This window comes from Epargyreus clarus, unplaced genomic scaffold, assembly GCF_041222505.1.
Source record: "Epargyreus clarus isolate Ecla_fem2 unplaced genomic scaffold, WU_Ecla_fem_2.2 ptg000018l, whole genome shotgun sequence".
Classification (NCBI taxonomy): domain Eukaryota; kingdom Metazoa; phylum Arthropoda; class Insecta; order Lepidoptera; family Hesperiidae; genus Epargyreus; species Epargyreus clarus.
In genome coordinates, this window is record NW_027332226.1 from 9,933,566 (window position 1) to 9,953,450 (window position 19,885).

The 19,885-nt window shown below is 36.0% G+C and overlaps 2 protein-coding genes across 5 annotated transcripts in view; both read right to left on the reverse strand.

The window, feature by feature from the left end:
* Positions 1–3,118: 3,118 nt before the first annotated feature.
* On the reverse strand, positions 3,119–4,070 carry LOC140749830 (uncharacterized). Its single transcript, XM_073083041.1, has one exon. It carries the CDS (start codon positions 4,022–4,024, stop codon positions 3,140–3,142), a length of 885 nt encoding a protein of 294 aa, XP_072939142.1. The 5' UTR covers positions 4,025–4,070; the 3' UTR covers positions 3,119–3,139.
* Positions 4,071–6,894: 2,824 nt separating this feature from the next.
* Ufd4 (ubiquitin fusion-degradation 4-like) overlaps positions 6,895–19,885 on the reverse strand; it is a 36,585-nt gene continuing 23,594 nt past the window's right edge. For all 4 annotated transcript variants that reach the window (XM_073083067.1, XM_073083070.1, XM_073083068.1 and 1 more), the window contains exons 39-46: positions 19,755–19,878; positions 18,871–19,075; positions 17,868–17,992; positions 17,659–17,774; positions 17,363–17,576; positions 11,847–12,088; positions 11,254–11,398; positions 6,895–10,004 (exon numbers count right to left, since the gene is read on the reverse strand). In XM_073083067.1, coding sequence (XP_072939168.1) covers positions 9,867–10,004; positions 11,254–11,398; positions 11,847–12,088; positions 17,363–17,576; positions 17,659–17,774; positions 17,868–17,992; positions 18,871–19,075; positions 19,755–19,878 — 1,309 coding nt within the window. In that variant the 3' untranslated portion in view covers positions 6,895–9,866. The remainder of the gene's footprint in view (positions 10,005–11,253; positions 11,399–11,846; positions 12,089–17,362; positions 17,577–17,658; positions 17,775–17,867; positions 17,993–18,870; positions 19,076–19,754; positions 19,879–19,885) is intronic.

Here is a 19,885-nt window from a genome sequence, read left to right on the forward strand (position 1 = left end):
GATGTGATTATTGTTACCAACTTTTACGCAAAATAAGTTATCTAACCATAAAGGATTAAATAGTATTGTATAAACAGCGTTTTAATAGTCTGAAACTTATCACATATGGACAAATATAGTTACTGCAGCAGACTCGCTCGACTAAGGTTAAAATGAAATAAAAATAAGATCTATTAAATAAGGGACTCGCGCACTACGGTAAAAAATAAATATAAAAAAAATAATTGTTTAAGTATTTAGCTTTTTGTTTTCAATGCGCTTCAATATTCACCATATTTAGTGATACCCTATACTGTAAAAGTTTCAACCAGCTATCTATTACGATCCAAAAGATACATCCCTTTAGGTAGGGCAAACGGTCGGCGTATCGTTAGTAATGGGTTTCCGTGTAGAACCGTAAAAGGGTATATAATTTCAGTTAAAAAAAATGTGAGCCGTCACGGGACGCCTGGCAGATGTGAAACATCGACATTATTTTGTAAAAGTAATATGCAGAAAAGAACATATTGTGATAGGAACTAAATATGTCATAATGATAAAATACTGATTGCGCATGGCGACGCGTCGCCACACCGTACACACTACTGCATATAGACTGTATATATATATACCATCGTATGCATGCGTCGCCACGCCGGAAATCGGTTTTACGTGCGGCTATAGATGTTTCACATCAAAATGAGCTCCTGCCGCCTCATGGTTATGCTATGATCGACATGTTTATTACACTTTTATAACTTAATGGTAGAAGCATAGATTAGTAAAGATACTTCGCCGCCTTGCAATTGAATGAAGCCACAAATGGCTTATTAGTAAGTTCTTTTTTAATTCTTGACAAATAAAAACATTTTTAGAGAAAATTTACGAATAAATAACTAATACTGCGTAATTTACATAATCAATAAATAATTATTTCAAATATTTTAAGGGCATTTTAGCACGGAGACGTGGCAATACTTTTTTACGCAACTTTTTCAATTCTCAAAACTGGGTACATTTTCTTGTTAGGAGTGAGTAATCTTTACTAATCTATGGTAGAAGTAAATATATTGGTGTGTTGTGTAGAGCCTCCGCAACGCATACTTTTTTTCAACGAAACTTATTTTTCTTAATCAATAAAACTTATATCATAATTATAATAGTAAGTAATGATAATCGTTTGAATTATGAATTAGAACTTGAATTTAGTAGGTAGGTCATGACCACTGTCAATTATCAAATATATCTAATTAAAGAATAGAACTTTAACGCAAGGTGGCTCGGGATTCTATTTCCAGACAAATAGATATCTAAACAAGGAACGTAAATATTTAAATGGTCTAAGTGTTCATGTTGGTACAATAAAGGAAGCTATGTCAAACTGAAAGACAAAAAGTAGATTATTTCCATAGAGACTATTAATGAAGCGCTCCATTCCCCTGCAATGATTCTTTTTTTATTTTTTTTTTATAATATAAGAGTCAAAACGAGCATGCAGTCCACCTGATGGTAAGTAACTAGTGCCGCCCATGGACATCTGTAATCAACCCCAGATAGGATTAGATATACCTACGTGAGGCCGGCTGCAGATGCGCCGCTACCCCTGAGGACTAAGCTGGAACGCCTCGGAAAAGGCTGTCTTACCTTATCACACCCTTCAAACCGGAACACAGCTGGCCTAACACTAATGTTATTAGGTAGAAATAGGTGTGGCGGTGATGCCGCCGGAGTCGAACCACAAAGGGTTTTACCACCTTCAAGGGTCGGGATTCTATTTGAATTAGTGGCAATTTACCATCAGATGGACTCATGACTCATTTGGTACTTCTACATTTGAAGGTAGTAGAAGGTGGTAGTCGAACGACATAGGAAGAACCCTGTGTGGTTCGACTCCGGCGGGACAACTGCCACACCTATCTCTACCTTACATTAGTGTTCGTGTGATAAGATCTGATTTCTACCTGTGGCCGACCTCAGGTAGAAATCAGAATTCTATCTGGGGTTGATTACAGATGGCCATGGGCAGTAGTAGCCACTTACTATCAGGTAGAAGGCATGTTCGTAAGCTACTATTATTTTATAAAAATATATAAGTAAGTAGGTAGGTAGGTATATGAAAAAATACGTATAATAGATAATGCCATGTATTTAAAAACCATGAACCAACACTCCAATCTTATTATTTCCATAATGTAATAATGTTCTGTAAAACAAAAAGGTGACAAATGAATCTATATTAGTATTTCTAGGACTTAGGTATATGAAAATGTTGTAGATTTTTTTGATAACAAATACTAAGTATCTACGAATCCTTAATGTCAAAGTTAAATAGGTTATGCTATGAGATTTGCATCATTAACTTATTTAATCTGATGTAGAACTTGTGGTTTTAAAATATAATCACTATTTGGTACATTATAGGTAATAACGGCAAAAGTTAGACTGTCTAAAAGTCTATAGTCCTGGTAAAAAAAAATCGAACGGAACGTTTATTCATTCACCAGAAACTTATTTTTATTAATAGTTTTCCTGCTTAATGCCATTCAGTCTTGGTGAATACTATGAATGTTCAATACCTATCTGTTTAAAGAATGAATAACATTTTTAAGACTAAATATCTTTTGTGTATCTGTATTTCTCCACCACCATGGCCTTTGTGGGCGACGGTACCCACTTACCTATTAAGAAATGTGATCAATTTCAGTACCACTGTTTTCTTTAGGAAACGGTTGATTGCAACCACGACTAATTTGTTGACCACCAAAATGTAGGCCAATCTCGGGTACCGGTCTAGTTTCTCAACATTTTGAGTTACTTATCTCGTCGGGAAGCGTTGCCAGCGAAGCACGGCCAACTATTTTATGTAACTTTGTTGTCGAAACCAAACGTGCTGTGAAATTACTATGTTTGGTTCAACTTCCAACAACAAACTTTTTCTTTGATACAATAGTAGCCGCAAATATTTCCACATACAGCAATTATTAATTGATACCCATATTATAAACAACGTATCTGGTTTAATATTTTTATTAACAATAACAGTCGACAATGATAACATTTAAAACTAATATGTAATAAGAAGTCTTAATAGCAGACTTTAAAAATGACTTAAAATTACTTAAATCATTTGGTTTGTACTATCACGGAAGCAATCTAAAGCTTATTTGTGACCCTTCTTGTAACCCCAGTGCTTGTGGTCTTCATGGCCTCCCTTCTTCCCATGATCATGATGATGATGATGGTGATCATGATGACCGTCCTCTTCGTGATGTCCCTTGTGGTCGTGATGATGTCCTCCCTTTTCATGGTGACCCTTCTTTCCGTGTTCATGGTGATGGTGTCCTCCGTGTTTGTGACCCTTATGGAATTCACCGCCCTTCTTGTGCCCGTGCTCTTCATGGTGTCCTCCATGATGTTCATGATGACCACCGTCATGATGGTGATCGTGGAAATGTTTCTCCTTTTTGAACTCGTCATGTTTGTGTACACCGTGATGGCCCTTGGTAGAGTGGCCTTTGTGGTAGTGACCTTCTTCATGATGCCCGTGTCCCTTGTGTCCCTTTTCACCGTGATGATGTTCATGATGATGTCCATCGTGGTGGTGATGATGCTTCTTGTGACCACCATGTTCATCATGGTGTCCTTTGTGTCCTTCGTGATGATGGTGTCCTTTTTTGCCGTGTTCATGGTGATGGTGGCCCTTGTATCCCTTGTGACCCTTCTCTCCATGGTCATGGTGATGATCTTCGTGATGCTCGTGGCCACCGCCCTTATCCCACTTGCCACCCTTATGAGTCGCCGCTACCTCCAAGTCGGCATCCCTCTTGTTCCTCGGCACCTCCCTGCAACTGACGTATGCGATCGCCGCAAGGACGACGCAGCACAACAAAAGGCTCCTCATGTTTCGACTGGGCCGTTGACGCTGAAGCTGTTGAATGATACCTCTACCGATACCAGCAAAGTTTTTATACTGATTAGTTCCTTTAGTTGTTAACTGTAGTACAACTGAATTGTGTAAAGTCCCAAGGTTGCAACTATGTCGCATTGATCAGCGGCTACGTTGCGCAGCGGCAAGATTCAATGTCTCAACCATGCCCAGTAACAATGGTCATAATTAGACATTTTTCATTAAAAAGTAAAGTGTACCATTCAGTTAAATAGAATAGAAGGATATTTAGTTATTACCTACCCTTCTACCCATCCACCCTTTCACCAACTGATAGGTCTTTGTTTGTTTACGATGCTTTTAAATATAACAGCGAATTATTACAAAGTATTTTTTACCAACTGTAAAGCGGAAAATAACAAATATTAAACAATATTAATATTGGCATAGTATTTATTATTATGAAGGTTTCTATAAGCGAATACTTAACGAGTTACTTCCGAAGTTCTAACGTAACATCTTACTAGTTGGAGATTGAAAACTTCTGAATAGAGCTCTTGGAGTGCTCATAGTTATCCGTGTAGCGCCAGTATATTGAAATCAATATAATATGGCTTTGACGTACGATCACACGATTCATAATATTATCACCGATCATCTTTGAAGACATACCAAAGAATTAAAAATGGGTTATTACAGTTTCATGACTCATAATTAGTATCAAAAGCAGTGACAGCTTTGTGGTTAGAAACTCGAAGTCTTTATCGGGAGGTCGTGAGTTCGAATGCAGGCATCTCTCATCCCACGTATTTCTGATTTTCTCTGATTTATAGTTTTAGAAATCAGTTTTCAGCTGTTTAAGCAGTGAATGACGCATGTTTAAATAATAAATACCTACCTGCACACCGGCGCCTTCTTATCAAGGGTGTGTGACGTCTACAAATTCTCATTTGGTCAGCGCGATGGACTATGGTCTAAGCTCTTCTGTGAGAGGAGACCCGAGCCTAACAATAGCATAGTACGTAATGGATTAACGTACCTATATGTATATTTACATACAAAATTAAAAAAATACTAGTATGTAGGTATATACTTAAACTGTGAAAGTCTGATTTAAAAGTTTTAGGAGTAGAGCTTTCCTTATTACTGTAAAAATATAAAATGAATTATGATTTTACCATATAATAATTGTCTGCATTAAATTATAGTCGACAAGGGAAGGCAAGACAACGAACTCTTATTGAAAGTGTCTTATTCGAAGTTAATTACTGAGCCCGACATGCTCACTTACCGCCTAATTACAATTAAATTTATGTACTTAGAACGTACTTAAGTAAATTGGAATTGAGTTCATTATTCCTTGTATTATTATATTTAGTAGATAATGGTAGATAAATGAGTCGTACCTACACGTTAAGGTTAATTCCCCCCTGTAGGTATTTTATGCCCTTTATAATGTAATTTAGTATCTACTATTTTACTGTGTAGGTACACTATGTAGATTATTATGTGTATTGAGAGTAGATAGTGTAAGGAGTATGATAAAATGACCGATTATAAATAAAATGATGAAACAAAATCAGGGATAAAAAGTCCCGTTGATAAAAAGAAAAGTGTTACACATGTTACACACTACATGTTATAAAATTACACACACGCTTTCTGATCTTATTCCAGCAGTGCCTGGATATGCTCTAGTTTTAAGGATGTAGATGCTAAGGTACTACACTTATTTTGCGACCTCATATTATAGGACTCCAATTATATTACTTGAGATTGATTACATACGTGCATGGGCTGTAGTGACTACCTACTTTAGTATGTTAATTGTATATTTATAAAAAAAATGTTTCGGCGATGAAACAGATGCGACAATACGACGGTAAAAGTAACCTAATGCAATTATTTCAGTTTTAACAGTAATCCTAAAAATATTTGTATTTAATAATGCAGGTACTTTACTACACTTATCAACATGTTATTGAATGATAGATTTATATGTAAAAAATAAACCTATAAACGACATATTCAACATAATTTAAAACCGATCGTCAATATTGTTCAAGCTGCTGACCGACCAAAAATTTGTAACTTCAGCTGCCTAGTGTAGCGTCGACTATAAACTTCACCAACCGTATCGATACGACCCGCTGGAAACCGCAATCCAGTTACCGAATCACGTCCACAGATAATCCTTCTGTTACACGCTGAGCATAATATTATTTCGGCATACGTAGGTACAAACATTACATAACTACAAGGTTAAAAGTGCATTTATTTAAGAAAGAATGATTTTCATTTCATTTAAAAAAAAAGACAGGTATAATGGGCAAAGAACACACCTATTGGTAAATATTCTTAAATCCTTGAAATGTGTACAATGCAGATTTACCTATAGAAGTTAGTCTCAACATAGAAATAACGGACAGACAGTAGTACGTATGTTCCTATGTACCTGAGAGACTTCGTAGTTCAACTGTTGCACTGATGCCACATACATACTTCTATCGTATCGTATCGTATTTTTTATAATATAGGAGTAGCAGATGAGCATGCAGTCCACCTGATGGTAAGTGGCTACTGCCGGCCATGGACATCTGTAATCAACCCTAGATAGGATTAGATATTCCTACCTGAGTTCGGCCACAGACGTGCCACTACCCCTGAGGACTAAGCTGGAACGCCGCGGAAGAGTATGTCACCCTATAGCAATATGATAGCAATGTTGATCCCATGTTCTATCGTAAAGTGTATTTAAAGGCATACTTAGTTGTATGGCCTCAAGTGCCACAACTGCCGCAGGAGCAGGCGCCAAATTCATGACCTAGGTCGCATTTGCAACCCTATTTTTCTTTTTATGTAAAGTGTCCAAAAGGCGATACTTTATTGTGGGTCGTGTAAACATGTAAAACATGATCAAAAATACAATCATAACAAATATGAAACGCCTATTTCATCAATAATTTAATAAAAAGGTATAATTTATTGTCACATGTGTCAATTAAAAAGGAAAAAAATGAAACTGCATATTTATTTTTTACTCGCTTTATTGATACAACCCTCAACAACAAATATCAGGAGTGCTACAAGATGCTAAATTATTATTTTCATTCATATACCTATCAATTTAAAACTAAATATATTTTAATTCATATCTTTTTATATAAATCACAATACCAACTTTCAGTTGACAAAAATATTTAACTAAAGGAACATACTGCTAAATATTGTTCGTATTAATACGTGTTTCACACCCTGAAGATGAGATTTTCTAAAAAACGGTTACATAAAACCAAATGTAATATTGCAATGTAACATTTGTAACTTAGATTTTGATGATTACAATGTCCAGATAGTAATTGAATCCACAATATAGTGATGCTGTGTTTTATAGTGTGAATCTCCTTATAATGAATCGTAAATCACTCAGTATTTTCCTGATCTTGATGTTTGCTAAGATCCTCATTAATATGTAAAAGTAATTCGCAACCCTGAACCTCTGCTGTTTCTTTTTTTTTTCATAATTAGGTATCAGATAATAATATATTATAATTATGAAGTATTTGAAACAGACATATTTTTCATCGATTACGTCGCCAAATGCCTTTGATTATCATTTTTAACACGCTTTTTTAAATAGTAAAATCTATTACGTCTCTTTTCGTTTATCATAGTTGAGCATAAAATATGTTATGTTATACTGAGTAGTAAATAACGATAGACCAATAAACTTAACAGGGATTTCGTTATGAAAAGTTCACACTACAATATTTAAAACACACTTTGCCAATAACCTGTTTGTAAATAAACCATTGAAAAACCTTTAATTCCATGAAATACTGTACTGTATACCCCGCGTTAAACTGCTAGTCCGCTCTGAATATAGAAATGAGTCGCGTCGCCATAGCAAATTGTATGACTACACCTGCTCGTAACAACTTCAGACCGGACTATCAGTTTGGCGCGGACTATACCTGGCGTATCAAAGTATCCAGGTACGACAGTTTCTCCGTGGTATAATAGCAAGCAATACCACATTTCAAAATGGCTTTTAGAACAAAATATAATGTAATGATAATTTAAAATTCATAATTTTGTGAAATGTTGACTTAGTATGAGAAAAATTGAGAATATATTAATTATACATATTATCCATATATTGCTTTCTGTCGTTATATATAAATTTCCGTTTTAAAGAAACACCAATCATAAACACAACAACAAAATCTGCAGTGCAGTAATTATCTTACATTATACAATTAAAATTATAAGTTACATCGTGGTAAATTGATGCTTACAAACTAATACAAATTAGTAAAATACCAAATTTGGGTTTAGATATGAGAAGATACACAACGGTAGTCGCCAACTCCTCAAGACACGATTGACTTCAGCGGCGCAATTTTGATATTGAATTTAATAAGTGCAAAATAATTATAAAATTCCTGTTGCCTGTATCCATAATTAAATTATCACTTTTTTATAACTAAAAACAGGCTAATCACATTAATTCAAAATTTGGTATGACTGAAGGGCTCTTAATCCAATTCCTATCACCATATAATAATAATTAAAACAGATAACCCAATGACTTTATTCAATTCAAACCGATTAAATTATAGTATACAGAAAAGCCTCTTATAAACGAAAACGTTACTTGGATTATGATGATGGTGAGTATAGGTAATATATGCATAATATGTTGGCGTATACAAGTTATACTGTAGTATTCACAAAAATAAAGATTTACAAAAGTATTACATATTATTGCAGAATACACAAAACGATTATTATGTTACCAACTAAGTGTCGTAAAACTATTTTAAAACTGTTACATACTACCGTGTAAGGAAGGACATCGCGTAAAATGTGCATATTATAGCTTAATTTTAAATTCACGTAATGTCAATAAAAGCCGTTTAATCCGTTAATACTCGTACAATGTTTCGGATACGGCATAAAGCGCCTATACATGTTCACCAGCGACGTGTTACGATATGGCTGGGTTCACACGGCATACCACTGCATGTTTCTGACGTATTCTATTCAAAACGCCCAGAAACATTTGGCTAAAGTTTTCATTTCATACGCCGGTCTTTTCTTTTCTTTTATATCACAATTGAAGACGTCTAAACACTTAAAATCATTATGGAATCGCGCCGTGTGTGCTACGTAAAACAATCGTAACTGCAAACCGAATACATAAAGTTTATTCGATTTTATTAACAGGTAGCTTCAGTATACAATCAATGTTTAACGATCTACGATATTTTTCACACCCGCACTGCTCAAAGTATGCCCAATATTTATTAGATAAAATTTGTCTTGCATAAAAACTTATACTATAATGCCGTGTGAACCCAGGATAAGCTGACACAGAATACTAACCCGCAACCAATCTTGAAGCAAATTCTCACTATCTGCAGTTACCACTGACGATGTACTTATTGTACATGTCCAAGCATTAAAATATTTGATGGCGGCGGCGAAAATTCAATATCGGATTAAAATACGCTCGATTTGTACGTTTGATTATAATAATTATGATGGATATGATGATATATTCAAATGGGATAAAACTGATTTACGATAAATTCTTAAAAGTTAAAACTTATCATTTCAATATATCCATCTCGAAATAAAACCAATATTTATAAGCAATTGACTTTCGTAGTAGATTTTAACGTCACTTTCTTGTGGACAAAAAAAAATAAAACATAACGAAACAATTTTTTTTTGGCATCAGTGTGTGACACTTATTTAGAAATTAAAAAAAATGCCCAAAACTTGAATAGATCTAAAGCTAGCTCAGCTACCTGTTATAGTAAAACATCTAATTATTCGCCTCGCCTAGTATTTTCGGCGTCTGAATATAAATTTGTGTACATAAAAATTTCAAAGTCAGCTTTTGTTGTTTTGCAATGATTAATTTGCAATTGGCGAACTTGTTTAGGCCCTCTAACAGCAAGCATGATAAAATCACTTTATTAAACTATTCAGCCTAATTGAGGTGGAAGCCGCGCTCGTTGGTCGCGGCCAGCAGCCTTTCACGAAGCACTTCCTTGCAGGAGTACTCGGGGAGCTTCAGATAATGTACACACGTGTTAACTGAAGGATATGACCCGTCTCCAGCGTCAACCTGTCAAAAATATACAAAATGAGCATTTTTAGGCTTGGTATCACTTAATAGTGCATTACAGTGAAGTAGTCAGCATACATGCTTCACCCACATTCGTGAATGAACCCGTCATGGAACAAAGTAGATTGATAAATTTCGTATAGGTGGAAGTTAAAAGATATATGAAAAAAACGGAAAACATAATATTAGATCCATATCGTCACTGGAAAGACTAAAAGTCTAACATGCAAAATGTTGCGTTTTTTTTTTTATATTATAGGAGGAGCAGACGAGCATGCAGTCCACCTGATGGTAAGTGGCTACTGCCGCCCATGGACATCTGTAATCAACCCCAGATAGGATTAGATATTCCTACCTGAGGTCAGCCACAGATGCGCTGCTACCCCTGAGGACTAAGCTGGAATGCCTCGGAAATGTCTGTCTCCCTTACCACACCCTTTAAACCTAAACACAGCAGCGCCTAACACTGCTGTTATTAGGTAGAAATAGGTGTGGCGGTGGTGCCGCCGGAGTGCCGCGTGTTATATTTTTATCCTTTCGAGTGACATTATCTGGAAAAGAGGCTACTTAATGGATGCGACGCATCCGCATTCCCTCCTCATCTATTGTGCGTTTGGCATATATGACAGAAAATGCACCTCCGAAAAGACACGACGCGTGTGGCACGCAAAGGACCAGAACCGTACGCGGAAAAAACATACGTATATAGGCACTCCGTATACTCCAAATTTTAATTTTATTATTTTAGTAATTATGCTATTTATTATAGCAGCCATTGAAGTACATACATTGTAAAAATGTAAACTGTCTACCTATTACGGTTCCAGAGATAGAGGTATGTTATAGACAGACAGACAGCGGGGGCTTAGTAGTAGGGTTCGTTTTACCTTTGGGTTTAGGGATCTCTAAAAACACACTAAGTTGCAGCACATTGAACGTGATTCGACTCCGGCGGCACCACCACTACACCTATTTCGGCCTAATAACAGCAGTGTTAGGCGCTGCTGTGTTCTGTTTTAAAGGGTGTGGTAAGGGAGACATACTTTTCCGAGGCATTCCAGCTTAGTCCTCAGGGGTAGCGACGCATCTGGTAGGAACCTTGAAGGCTCGAAGGCCGACCTCAGGTAGGTTATATATATTTAATCCTATCTGGGGTTGATTACAGATGTCCATGGGCAGCAGTAGCCACTTACCATCAGGTGGACTGCATGCTCGTCTGCTACTCCTATATTATAAAAAACAAACATACCTTGCGCACGACGGTGAGCCGCGGGTGCAGGTTGGCGAGCCCGCCGGGCGGCAGGCTGCTGCAGCCCGTCGCGAACTGCAGGAACGCCTTGCGCTCGCGCCACGACATCTCCACCAGCACGTCCACCAGCCGCAGGAAACCGGGGCTGAAAAATGTTGGTTTGTTTTATTAATGTTATACTATTTAGTTTTCATGGAAGGAAAACGTAAATGAGAAATAGATAATTAAGAAACATTGTTTATTATGATGTGGTAGTAATCTTTGCTAATATTATATTGAAGAGATTGATTTGTTTGCTTGAACGCACTAATCTCTGGAAGCGTCAATCATATTTAAAACTTTTTCAATCAATTCAATATATTTTTATAAAAATTGATAACATAATAGCGGAGATCCCAGTATGTAAATACCGGGATATATAAATACCATTATATAAATAGGAAGTCAATAAAAAATGTTAGTGATATTTTGTAAGTGAGAAAAATGGGGCAAATATGAGAACGAAGGAATTACTATAATACCATTAAAAAAAGAGACCAAGATGACGGCATTAACTCAAAAAGAAACCACCTAACTAGTACGGCGCTACATACCTATCCCGCGTGTAGCCCAGCTTCGGCTCGGTGTACTGCAGCAGGTGGTCGCGCGTCCACGCGGGCCCGCGCTCGCCGCACAGCAGCAGCCGCAGCTCGGGCGGCGAGAACGCGCGCAGGCGGCGCGGCGGGAACACGCGCGCGAAGCCGCGCCGGAACGCCGCCGCCTGCCGCCGCACGCCCTCGCGCACCGCCCAGCGCGCGCCCGACTCCGCGTACGCGCGCGCGTTATGAGCGCCCACCTGACACAACACGTTTATATAACTAAGATATAACAGGTTATAACCATTACTAAAAATAATCAATCAATCTAATTTACGCCCAACAAACATTGGAAATTGACCATTTTTAATGGTTAAAGACTTTATTTTCTCTTAAGAATATTCACAATTCACTTACAGAGAAAACACATAATTAAAACTATTATATGCCACCTAGCGTAAGTAACATGATAATAAATAAATGATAGTTTAACAATAATAAGTATAATTATTTTGTATCTAAAGCAAAAACAGTTAATACAATTTTCGACAAAGAGGGTAGATTCAGAAAAGTACACTGCGAATTGCAAGGAATAACGAACTTGTTATTGTTACTAATGATACGCCCAACAACTACACAACAAGGTACTACTACTACTACATACAAGGTAAAGAGCGGACAGAATTATTATACATAGTACTGAATTATTTTACTGAGTTTTAATTAATATATTGATTGATTTTTGTCTTATTCGATTATAGTATTATTTATATTTATTATTTAAGGTGCGTATATAAGTGTATGGCTGTGTATGTGTGTGTTTATGTGTGTAAGTGTGTGTGTGTGTGTGCGCGCGGGTGCGCGCGCGCGTGTGTTTGTGTGTGTGTGTATGTGTATGTGTGTGTGTGTGTGTGTGTGTGTGTGTGTGTGTGTGTGTGTGTGTGTGTGTGTGTGTGTGTGTGTGTGTGTGTGTGTGTGTGTGTGTGTGTGTGTGTGTGTGTGTGCGTGTATGTGTGTGTGCGTGTATGTGTGTGTATAATATATGAATGAAATTTGTTCTGCCTTAGTACAAAGGTAAGTCTTTTTGATAATGTATTTTTAACTGATTTTTAAATATGTTTAAAGATTTTATTTCTTTTATATCTTTTGGCAGCTTATTGTAGTACTGTGCGCCTTCATACAAAATATTTCTTTTGCCGTAATTGGTTCTAGGTCTACTAAGGCAGATATTATTGGCTTGTCTTGTTAAATGCTTCGTAACTGTCATCTTTTTTGTGAAAACTAAATTTGAATGAATATCTTTGGTCAAAATTTTTCTAATAAGAACACATGTGTTATATTTGTATAATTGCATTAGGTTCATGATCTTAGTTTCTTTATATATCTTACTTGTAGACGTTAAATGGTTGTATTTAAAAAGAGTTTTAATTAATTTATTTTGAGTTATTTGTAGCGATTTTAGATTACTTTTAGCAGCCGTACCCCAGACTTCAATAAGATAGTCTAGATGTGGTTTTACTAATGTGTTGTAGATTACGTATCGAACATGTCTTGGCAGGCATCGCGCTATACTACGTAATGCACCCGTTATTGATATTAGCTTAGATCGAATATTTTGTATATGTGGTTTCCACGTTAGTTGCTTGTCTAAAATTAGGCCTAAATATTTTTCTTGATCTACGTGATTTATTTTTTCATTGTTTATAGTTAAAGTTATATTTTTTCCAATTTTTTTGTTTTTAGCTGCAAATATGACATAGTTTGTTTTTGATGTATTAATAGTTAGTAGATTAGATTGTAACCAGGTATTTAAGAGGTTAAGATCGCGTTGTGCCTCAAGAACAATTAAATCAATAGAATCACCGAAGTAAAACAAACTGGTGTCATCAGCATACAAAGTGATATTTCCCTTTAGCCCAATTTTGTGGATACTGTTTATATAAATAAGAAATAGCAAAGGTCCCAAAATTGAGCCCTGTGGAATTCCGTAAGTTATTAATTGGGGGGTACTTTGGCATCCATCAATTTTAACAATTTGGTGTCTGTTTGACAAATATGACTTTAATATTTCGAAAGCGCTTCCAGCGATACCTTCTTGTTTTAGTTTTTGCAATAGTATGTCGTGGCTCACCGTATCGAATGCTTTTTTTAAATCTATGAAAACGCCTAGTGTTATTTTTTTCCTGTCTATATTAAGTTTAATTTGCGTAACTAAATCTATCGTTGCAGAAAGTGTGCTTGACTTTGGTCGAAATCCGTACTGCTTTTCGTAGAAGAAGTTTTTTGATAGAAGATACTCATTAAGTCGACTATGTAAAATTTTTTCAAAAATTTTGGATATAACGGACAAGACAGAAATTGGCCTGTAATTACCTGGATCCATTTTACTACCAGATTTATGAATTGGACAAACTTTTGCTATTTTTAAAGACTCTGGGAATATTCCTCGTTCCAAACATTTATTAATGCATTGGGTAAGACTAACAGAAACTAGATCTTTGACCGACTTTATCATTTTAGTGCTGATTCCGTCTATTCCAGTGCTAGTGTTTGTTTTTAAGTCATTTATTATTTTTTCTACTTCACCTTCAGTGGCGGGCTTGAATTTAGTTAATACGAGCGCATTTCGTTGATTGCTAGTCTGTGGATAAATAACACTTGTGGAGTTTTTAGTGATTCCGTTTGCTAATTTAGTTCCTATACTTGCAAAGAAAGTGTTAAATTCTTCACATACCGACGTTGTATTGTTAATAATTGTATTGTCAATTTTTAATTTTAACGGTGTACAATAACTCTTTGTTTTATTGCGAGCTAAAATGTTTATGAGTTGCCACATTTTAAGAGCGTTATTTTTACAATTTGCAAACGCATTGAGGTAGTATTTAGTTTTGGCAGATTGAATATTTTGTTGGGTTGAATTTTTTTGTTTATGAAAACGTTCATAAAGTTCTTGATCACCAGGATTCTTTTTTAAGTTACGCCAAAGCGTGTTTCTGTCATTAATTGCGTTAATTAAAGTTTTATTTATCCAGTCTTTTCTTGGGGGGTTTAGTATTTTTGTTTTAATAACCTTATTTTTGGTAAGGGCCTGTGTTAACATAGCTTCTAAAATATAGTATTCATGATCTAAGTTTGCATTTGTTATAATCAAGTTTTGAACGGTAGTGTAAAAACCTAAATAATTGATAGCCTCATATTTAACTCGTTTTAGCCGTTCCTCTTTTGATCTTTTGAGTGATAAGTAAATCTGTTTATGGTCTGAGAGTGAACTATCAATAATGCACATATGAAAATTATTGTGTGTAAGATTTGTACAGATGTGATCTAAAATTGTTTTAGAGGTGTGAGTTTGGCGTGTACAATGACTTTTATCTATTTTATTTAGTATTTCATAACCATTTTCTTTGACTATTCTCTTGTATTCTTTTATACATTTTTCTTTACTCAGTAAATTTAGGTTTAGATCACCGAAAAGTATAGCCCTGTTCCGATTTGTTAGCTGTGTTTCATAGTTTTCAAGAAACTTGTTTACATTAGATGCCGGTTGTCTATATACAGCTCCAATGTCCAAAGAAAGTTTTTCTATGTGTATCCACAGCCAGTGGTTGCCGTCATCGCATTGATCATCTATAGCCTCGTGTTTCAAGTTGTTGTGCACGTAAATGGATACTCCACCGCCTCTAGAGTTTACTCTATAATTATAGTGATGCGTGTAGTTGGGTATAATTAGTGTCTGGGCTTTTAGCTCGTCCGTTATCCAGGTTTCGGTTAGAATAATGACATGTACAGTATTTTTGAATGCATCTATAACGCATCTAATCTCATCTAATTTTCCAGGTGTCACGATGCTGCGTACATTAGCATAAAGGAAGTTAAATGATTTGGAGGAGGTTGTAACATCATTATATTTAGTTGTAAATTCATATGTTATTTTCTGGTCGTCATTAGATGTGTTTTCTTGACTATTCAGTTTTTTGGCTGGATTTTTACAATTTTTGGAGTTCCTTTTATGTATTTGATTGTCAAGTTTGTTTCACCACCTTCTTGTCTGTGTTGAAGTTCTTTTTTGAGATTTGCCATGCACTTTTGTTGATATGGTGTCTGATCAGAAAAGACTCGAACGCCGTCGAGTTTTACGTTTGATTTATTTCGCAGTATGGTTTTAACTGTATCTTGAGAATCTAAGCAAACTTTTAGTGGGCGGGTTTTCTTATCTTCGTATTTACCTAGACGCATAATCTTTCTTATTTCTGGACAATCTGGATGAATACTTTGTATGACTTGAAATGCCATAGCTGTGTCATTTTCACGTCTTTCGATCGCGTTACTGCACGTTTGTTCAGAAATGCCCGTTATAATAATATTCTTGCTTCGCTCTGCTCGCTCTTGTAGCTCAGTTAATGCATCGTCACATGAAGTTATCATAGCAGGCATTAGTTCGAATGATGTCGGTTGAGTTGTTTTTGGTTGGGATTTTAACTGTTTAATTTCATTCTGAAGTGATATTATTTTTTCTTCATTGGTCTTAACAGTGGTATTTAAATTAGAAACATGTGTCTTCAATAGACCATTCTCTGTTATTAAATGTTCAGTTGTACTTTTCATGTCTTTTAATTGTTCATTGATCGAGCGGATATTTTGGCCAATCTTGTTTATACTTTCAATTTGTTGTATATTTGTGTCTTTAATTATCTCTAAAATTTCTTTTTTGAATTCACTAAACTCATAGGCAAAATTATTTTCCAAGTTTTTTCTTTTCCTCGTCGCGACATTTCTTAAGTCTGTGTCTGAAGCACTAAGTTTAGATAAATCGGGTTGAGTATGACTGCTCCCTCCTGCACCTTTAGTCGGCGACCGCATGATATTCATTTTGTTGTAATAAAATTCTGTTGTACTTAATAAAATTCTGAAGGATACTCCGCTTACCGCTCTGTTCGGTTGGACGAATCCTTATTTTGTAGACAGACGTCGGGTTGCGATAAGCGTTGACGATTCTTGCCGAAGTATTGTGCGTCTCGTTCACTTTGTGGCCCGAGCGGCGCTCACGTCGATCCGATCACAAACTTGTCAATAGTGAAAAGACTTATATACGCGGTCACATTACTTTTAAAATTGTACTGTTTGTCTATCTCAATATGGTTTAAAATGGATTACAATGTATTTAATAGTTTGTAATAAACTTTTAAGACACGCCTGCTCACTACGCTAGGCGGCGAGCCTATTTTTAAGATGCAGAAACTGTCAAATGTCGATCTTTGTTACACAAAACATTGGAAAGATTCATTATTAATAACAGACGTTAATGGACGAGTGGACGCTTATGAACTATATGGTCTTAATAAAAATACAATTGAGATCCAATTCCAATTGTTAATATCAGTCAATTTAAACTAATTTTAATGAAGTTAACTTAACTTGCCCAACAATACTTTTAACAAAATTTAAAAAAAAAAACATGATATGTAATGTTATAGTATTGCGTGCATAACAAACTGTTTTCTACTAGACATAATAATATACTCAGCACTACATACCTCTATATGCTCCCCGTTATCGCATAGCGGTTGCACAGCGACGGAGGGATCAGTGTGCGCAGCGATGTGCGTCATGGTGAGCGACAACTGTTCGAACGTAGCGCCCTCTACCATGATATCACGCGCTAACTTCTCTTTCTGCTCCGCTTCGATTGACGCGTCACTCATTAGCGCAGCATACTCATCTGCCGCCTTCAAAACGTGTGCGAGGAACCTAGAGAATTTAATTAATTTAAATGTTTACTTTTGTGTATTGTTAGTATATTCTAAGACAATCATTAAAACATGTACATTACCTATGTCTGATAGGATCTACCTCCTCCAAATGTTCAGGCGAAAGCTCCTCGCCGCACATGATACGTAAGAACGGCTCCGACAACGGAAGATCTACTAAACGACCGTCTTGTAGTACCTGATATTATAAAAAAAAATGTTTACTTGTAATAAAATCATAAAAATTATAAGTGGAATTTAAAAGTGTTTTAAAATATGAATATATAATTACCTTAGCTAAAAATACTCCTAGGAACCAGAAATACTTGCAAACTTTATCACAGATAGAAGAGTCTTGTGGTAGCGGCGCCGGGAACAGACCTTCGGCACGCGAAACATAGTATCCGGGTGGCTTTTCTGTGAATAGTAATGATATATTTAAGATTTGTAGAAAAAATCCTTTACAAAAATATTACTGCTATGATTATTTCCTCCCTACAAGTAAAATTTGGTACAATTTTAGAACAAGCACACTGTTCATTGTTTATGCAAAAGTATTGTCTAAATAAAAAGAGACTCAAAAATGGGACCGCCTACAAAAGTGTAAACATGAGGCAATAAAAATTGTCCTTTTTAATATCCTAACTAATTGTAATATAATAAATTAAAGCATCATAATTTCTAAATTAAAAATGTTATTTGTAAAATAATTGAATTAATTTATCCATGTATGTTTTTACTGCTGGTAAACTACAATGCGTCGTACTCATAGAAACACATACATGTCAGCGACGCGAACGCTTCCAAAATTTCCCCCAGGTAGAATCTAAAAATTTCCCCACCCCCATTTCCCCACCAAAAAAACACACAACGCGCCTAAACCAGTACTAATTTAAATAAAGAACAAAAATTTCACCGTCGGCCGAAAAAAACACTCAACGCGCCTAAACAGTGTTAATTTAAATAAAGAACAAAAATTTCACCGTCGGCCAAAAAAACACTCAACGCGCCTTAGCAGTATTAAATAATGTTAATAGTGTAAAAACTAAAAAAGACGCTAAAATAGCACAAGGAAAAACGTTAATCCTGATTCCTGACGATCCTGATGAGGAGAATGGGATAAAATTATTAAAATCGTGTATTATCTTTGGTTCTTGATAATTGTTCAAAATTTTAAATTAATCGGACCGTTCAAAGTGGGTAAGAATCGAGTTCAAAGATTCCGTTACATATATACAACATACATACATACAGCCCAACTTTATATAAGCGTGGTAATATCGAACACAATTCACCGTCAGGCAGCGTGAGGTGCGTGGGCGCGTTCTCGTCGTCCGGCGTCGCGTGCGGCGCGTCGTGCAGCCACATGTGCAGGTCGGCGCGCTGCAGCTCCGCCGCCACCAGCGCGTAGAACTCCAGTGTGGGGCCCAGCCCGGTGCCCTCCTCGCCCGCGAACTCTACCTCTAGCACAGATTTCCGGCCGGCGTGCACGCGCATCACCTACCACACACGACGCGTTTTAGTTTCATTTTATTCCCTACTAGCTGACCAGGCAAACTTTGTACCGCCTCAGAATTTATTTATGAAATTGAAATATAAAAATGAAACATTGAAAAATAAATTTAGCTACTTGGTCGTTTATTTAAAAAATGGTCAAATGATTTTCATCGCATAGTTAACAATATAGATTCCGCGCCAAACTTCTAGTCCGATTTGAATACAGAAATGAGTCGCGTCGCAACTAGCAACTTTGGCGCAGACTATACCTATATAAAAAACTAGCTGACCCGACAAACTTTGTACCACCTCAAAATCTATTTATCAAATATATTTCATATAAAATGTTACTCGTAGATAATGTAGCTTTCGAATGGTGACAGAATTTTTAAAATCGGTCCAGTAGTTTTTGAGCCTATTCATTACAACCAAACAAACAATCTAAGTTTTCCTCTTTATAATATTAGTGTAGATATGGCCTATTTAGTATACAATCAAAATCATATAGTTTCACCCCAGCTCCAATATTACCCAAACTTAACTTATAAATTTGATACCTTAAGAAGTTATTTTTTTGCATAAATAGTATAAACATTTATTTTTTAATATTAGTTAATTTTTAATTTAATTAGTATCATATTGGTAGCGGAAAAAAAAAAGTATAAACATTATAAATTCATACCTGCATTGCAGATCGCAAGAGGTTAGGATGTCTTGGAATTCGCACTCGTTCGTGACGCAACCTTCCCATACGGAACTCTGTAGCCTCTAGCTCTGCACGACGAGGCGAAACTGTATTGCTAGCTCTAAAAT

Bases quoted from the DNA above. Each gene is read 5' to 3' on its own strand.
- LOC140749830 (XM_073083041.1), bottom strand. From the start codon at position 4,024: ATGCGACATAGTTGCAACCTTGGGACTTTACACAATTCAGTTGTACTA.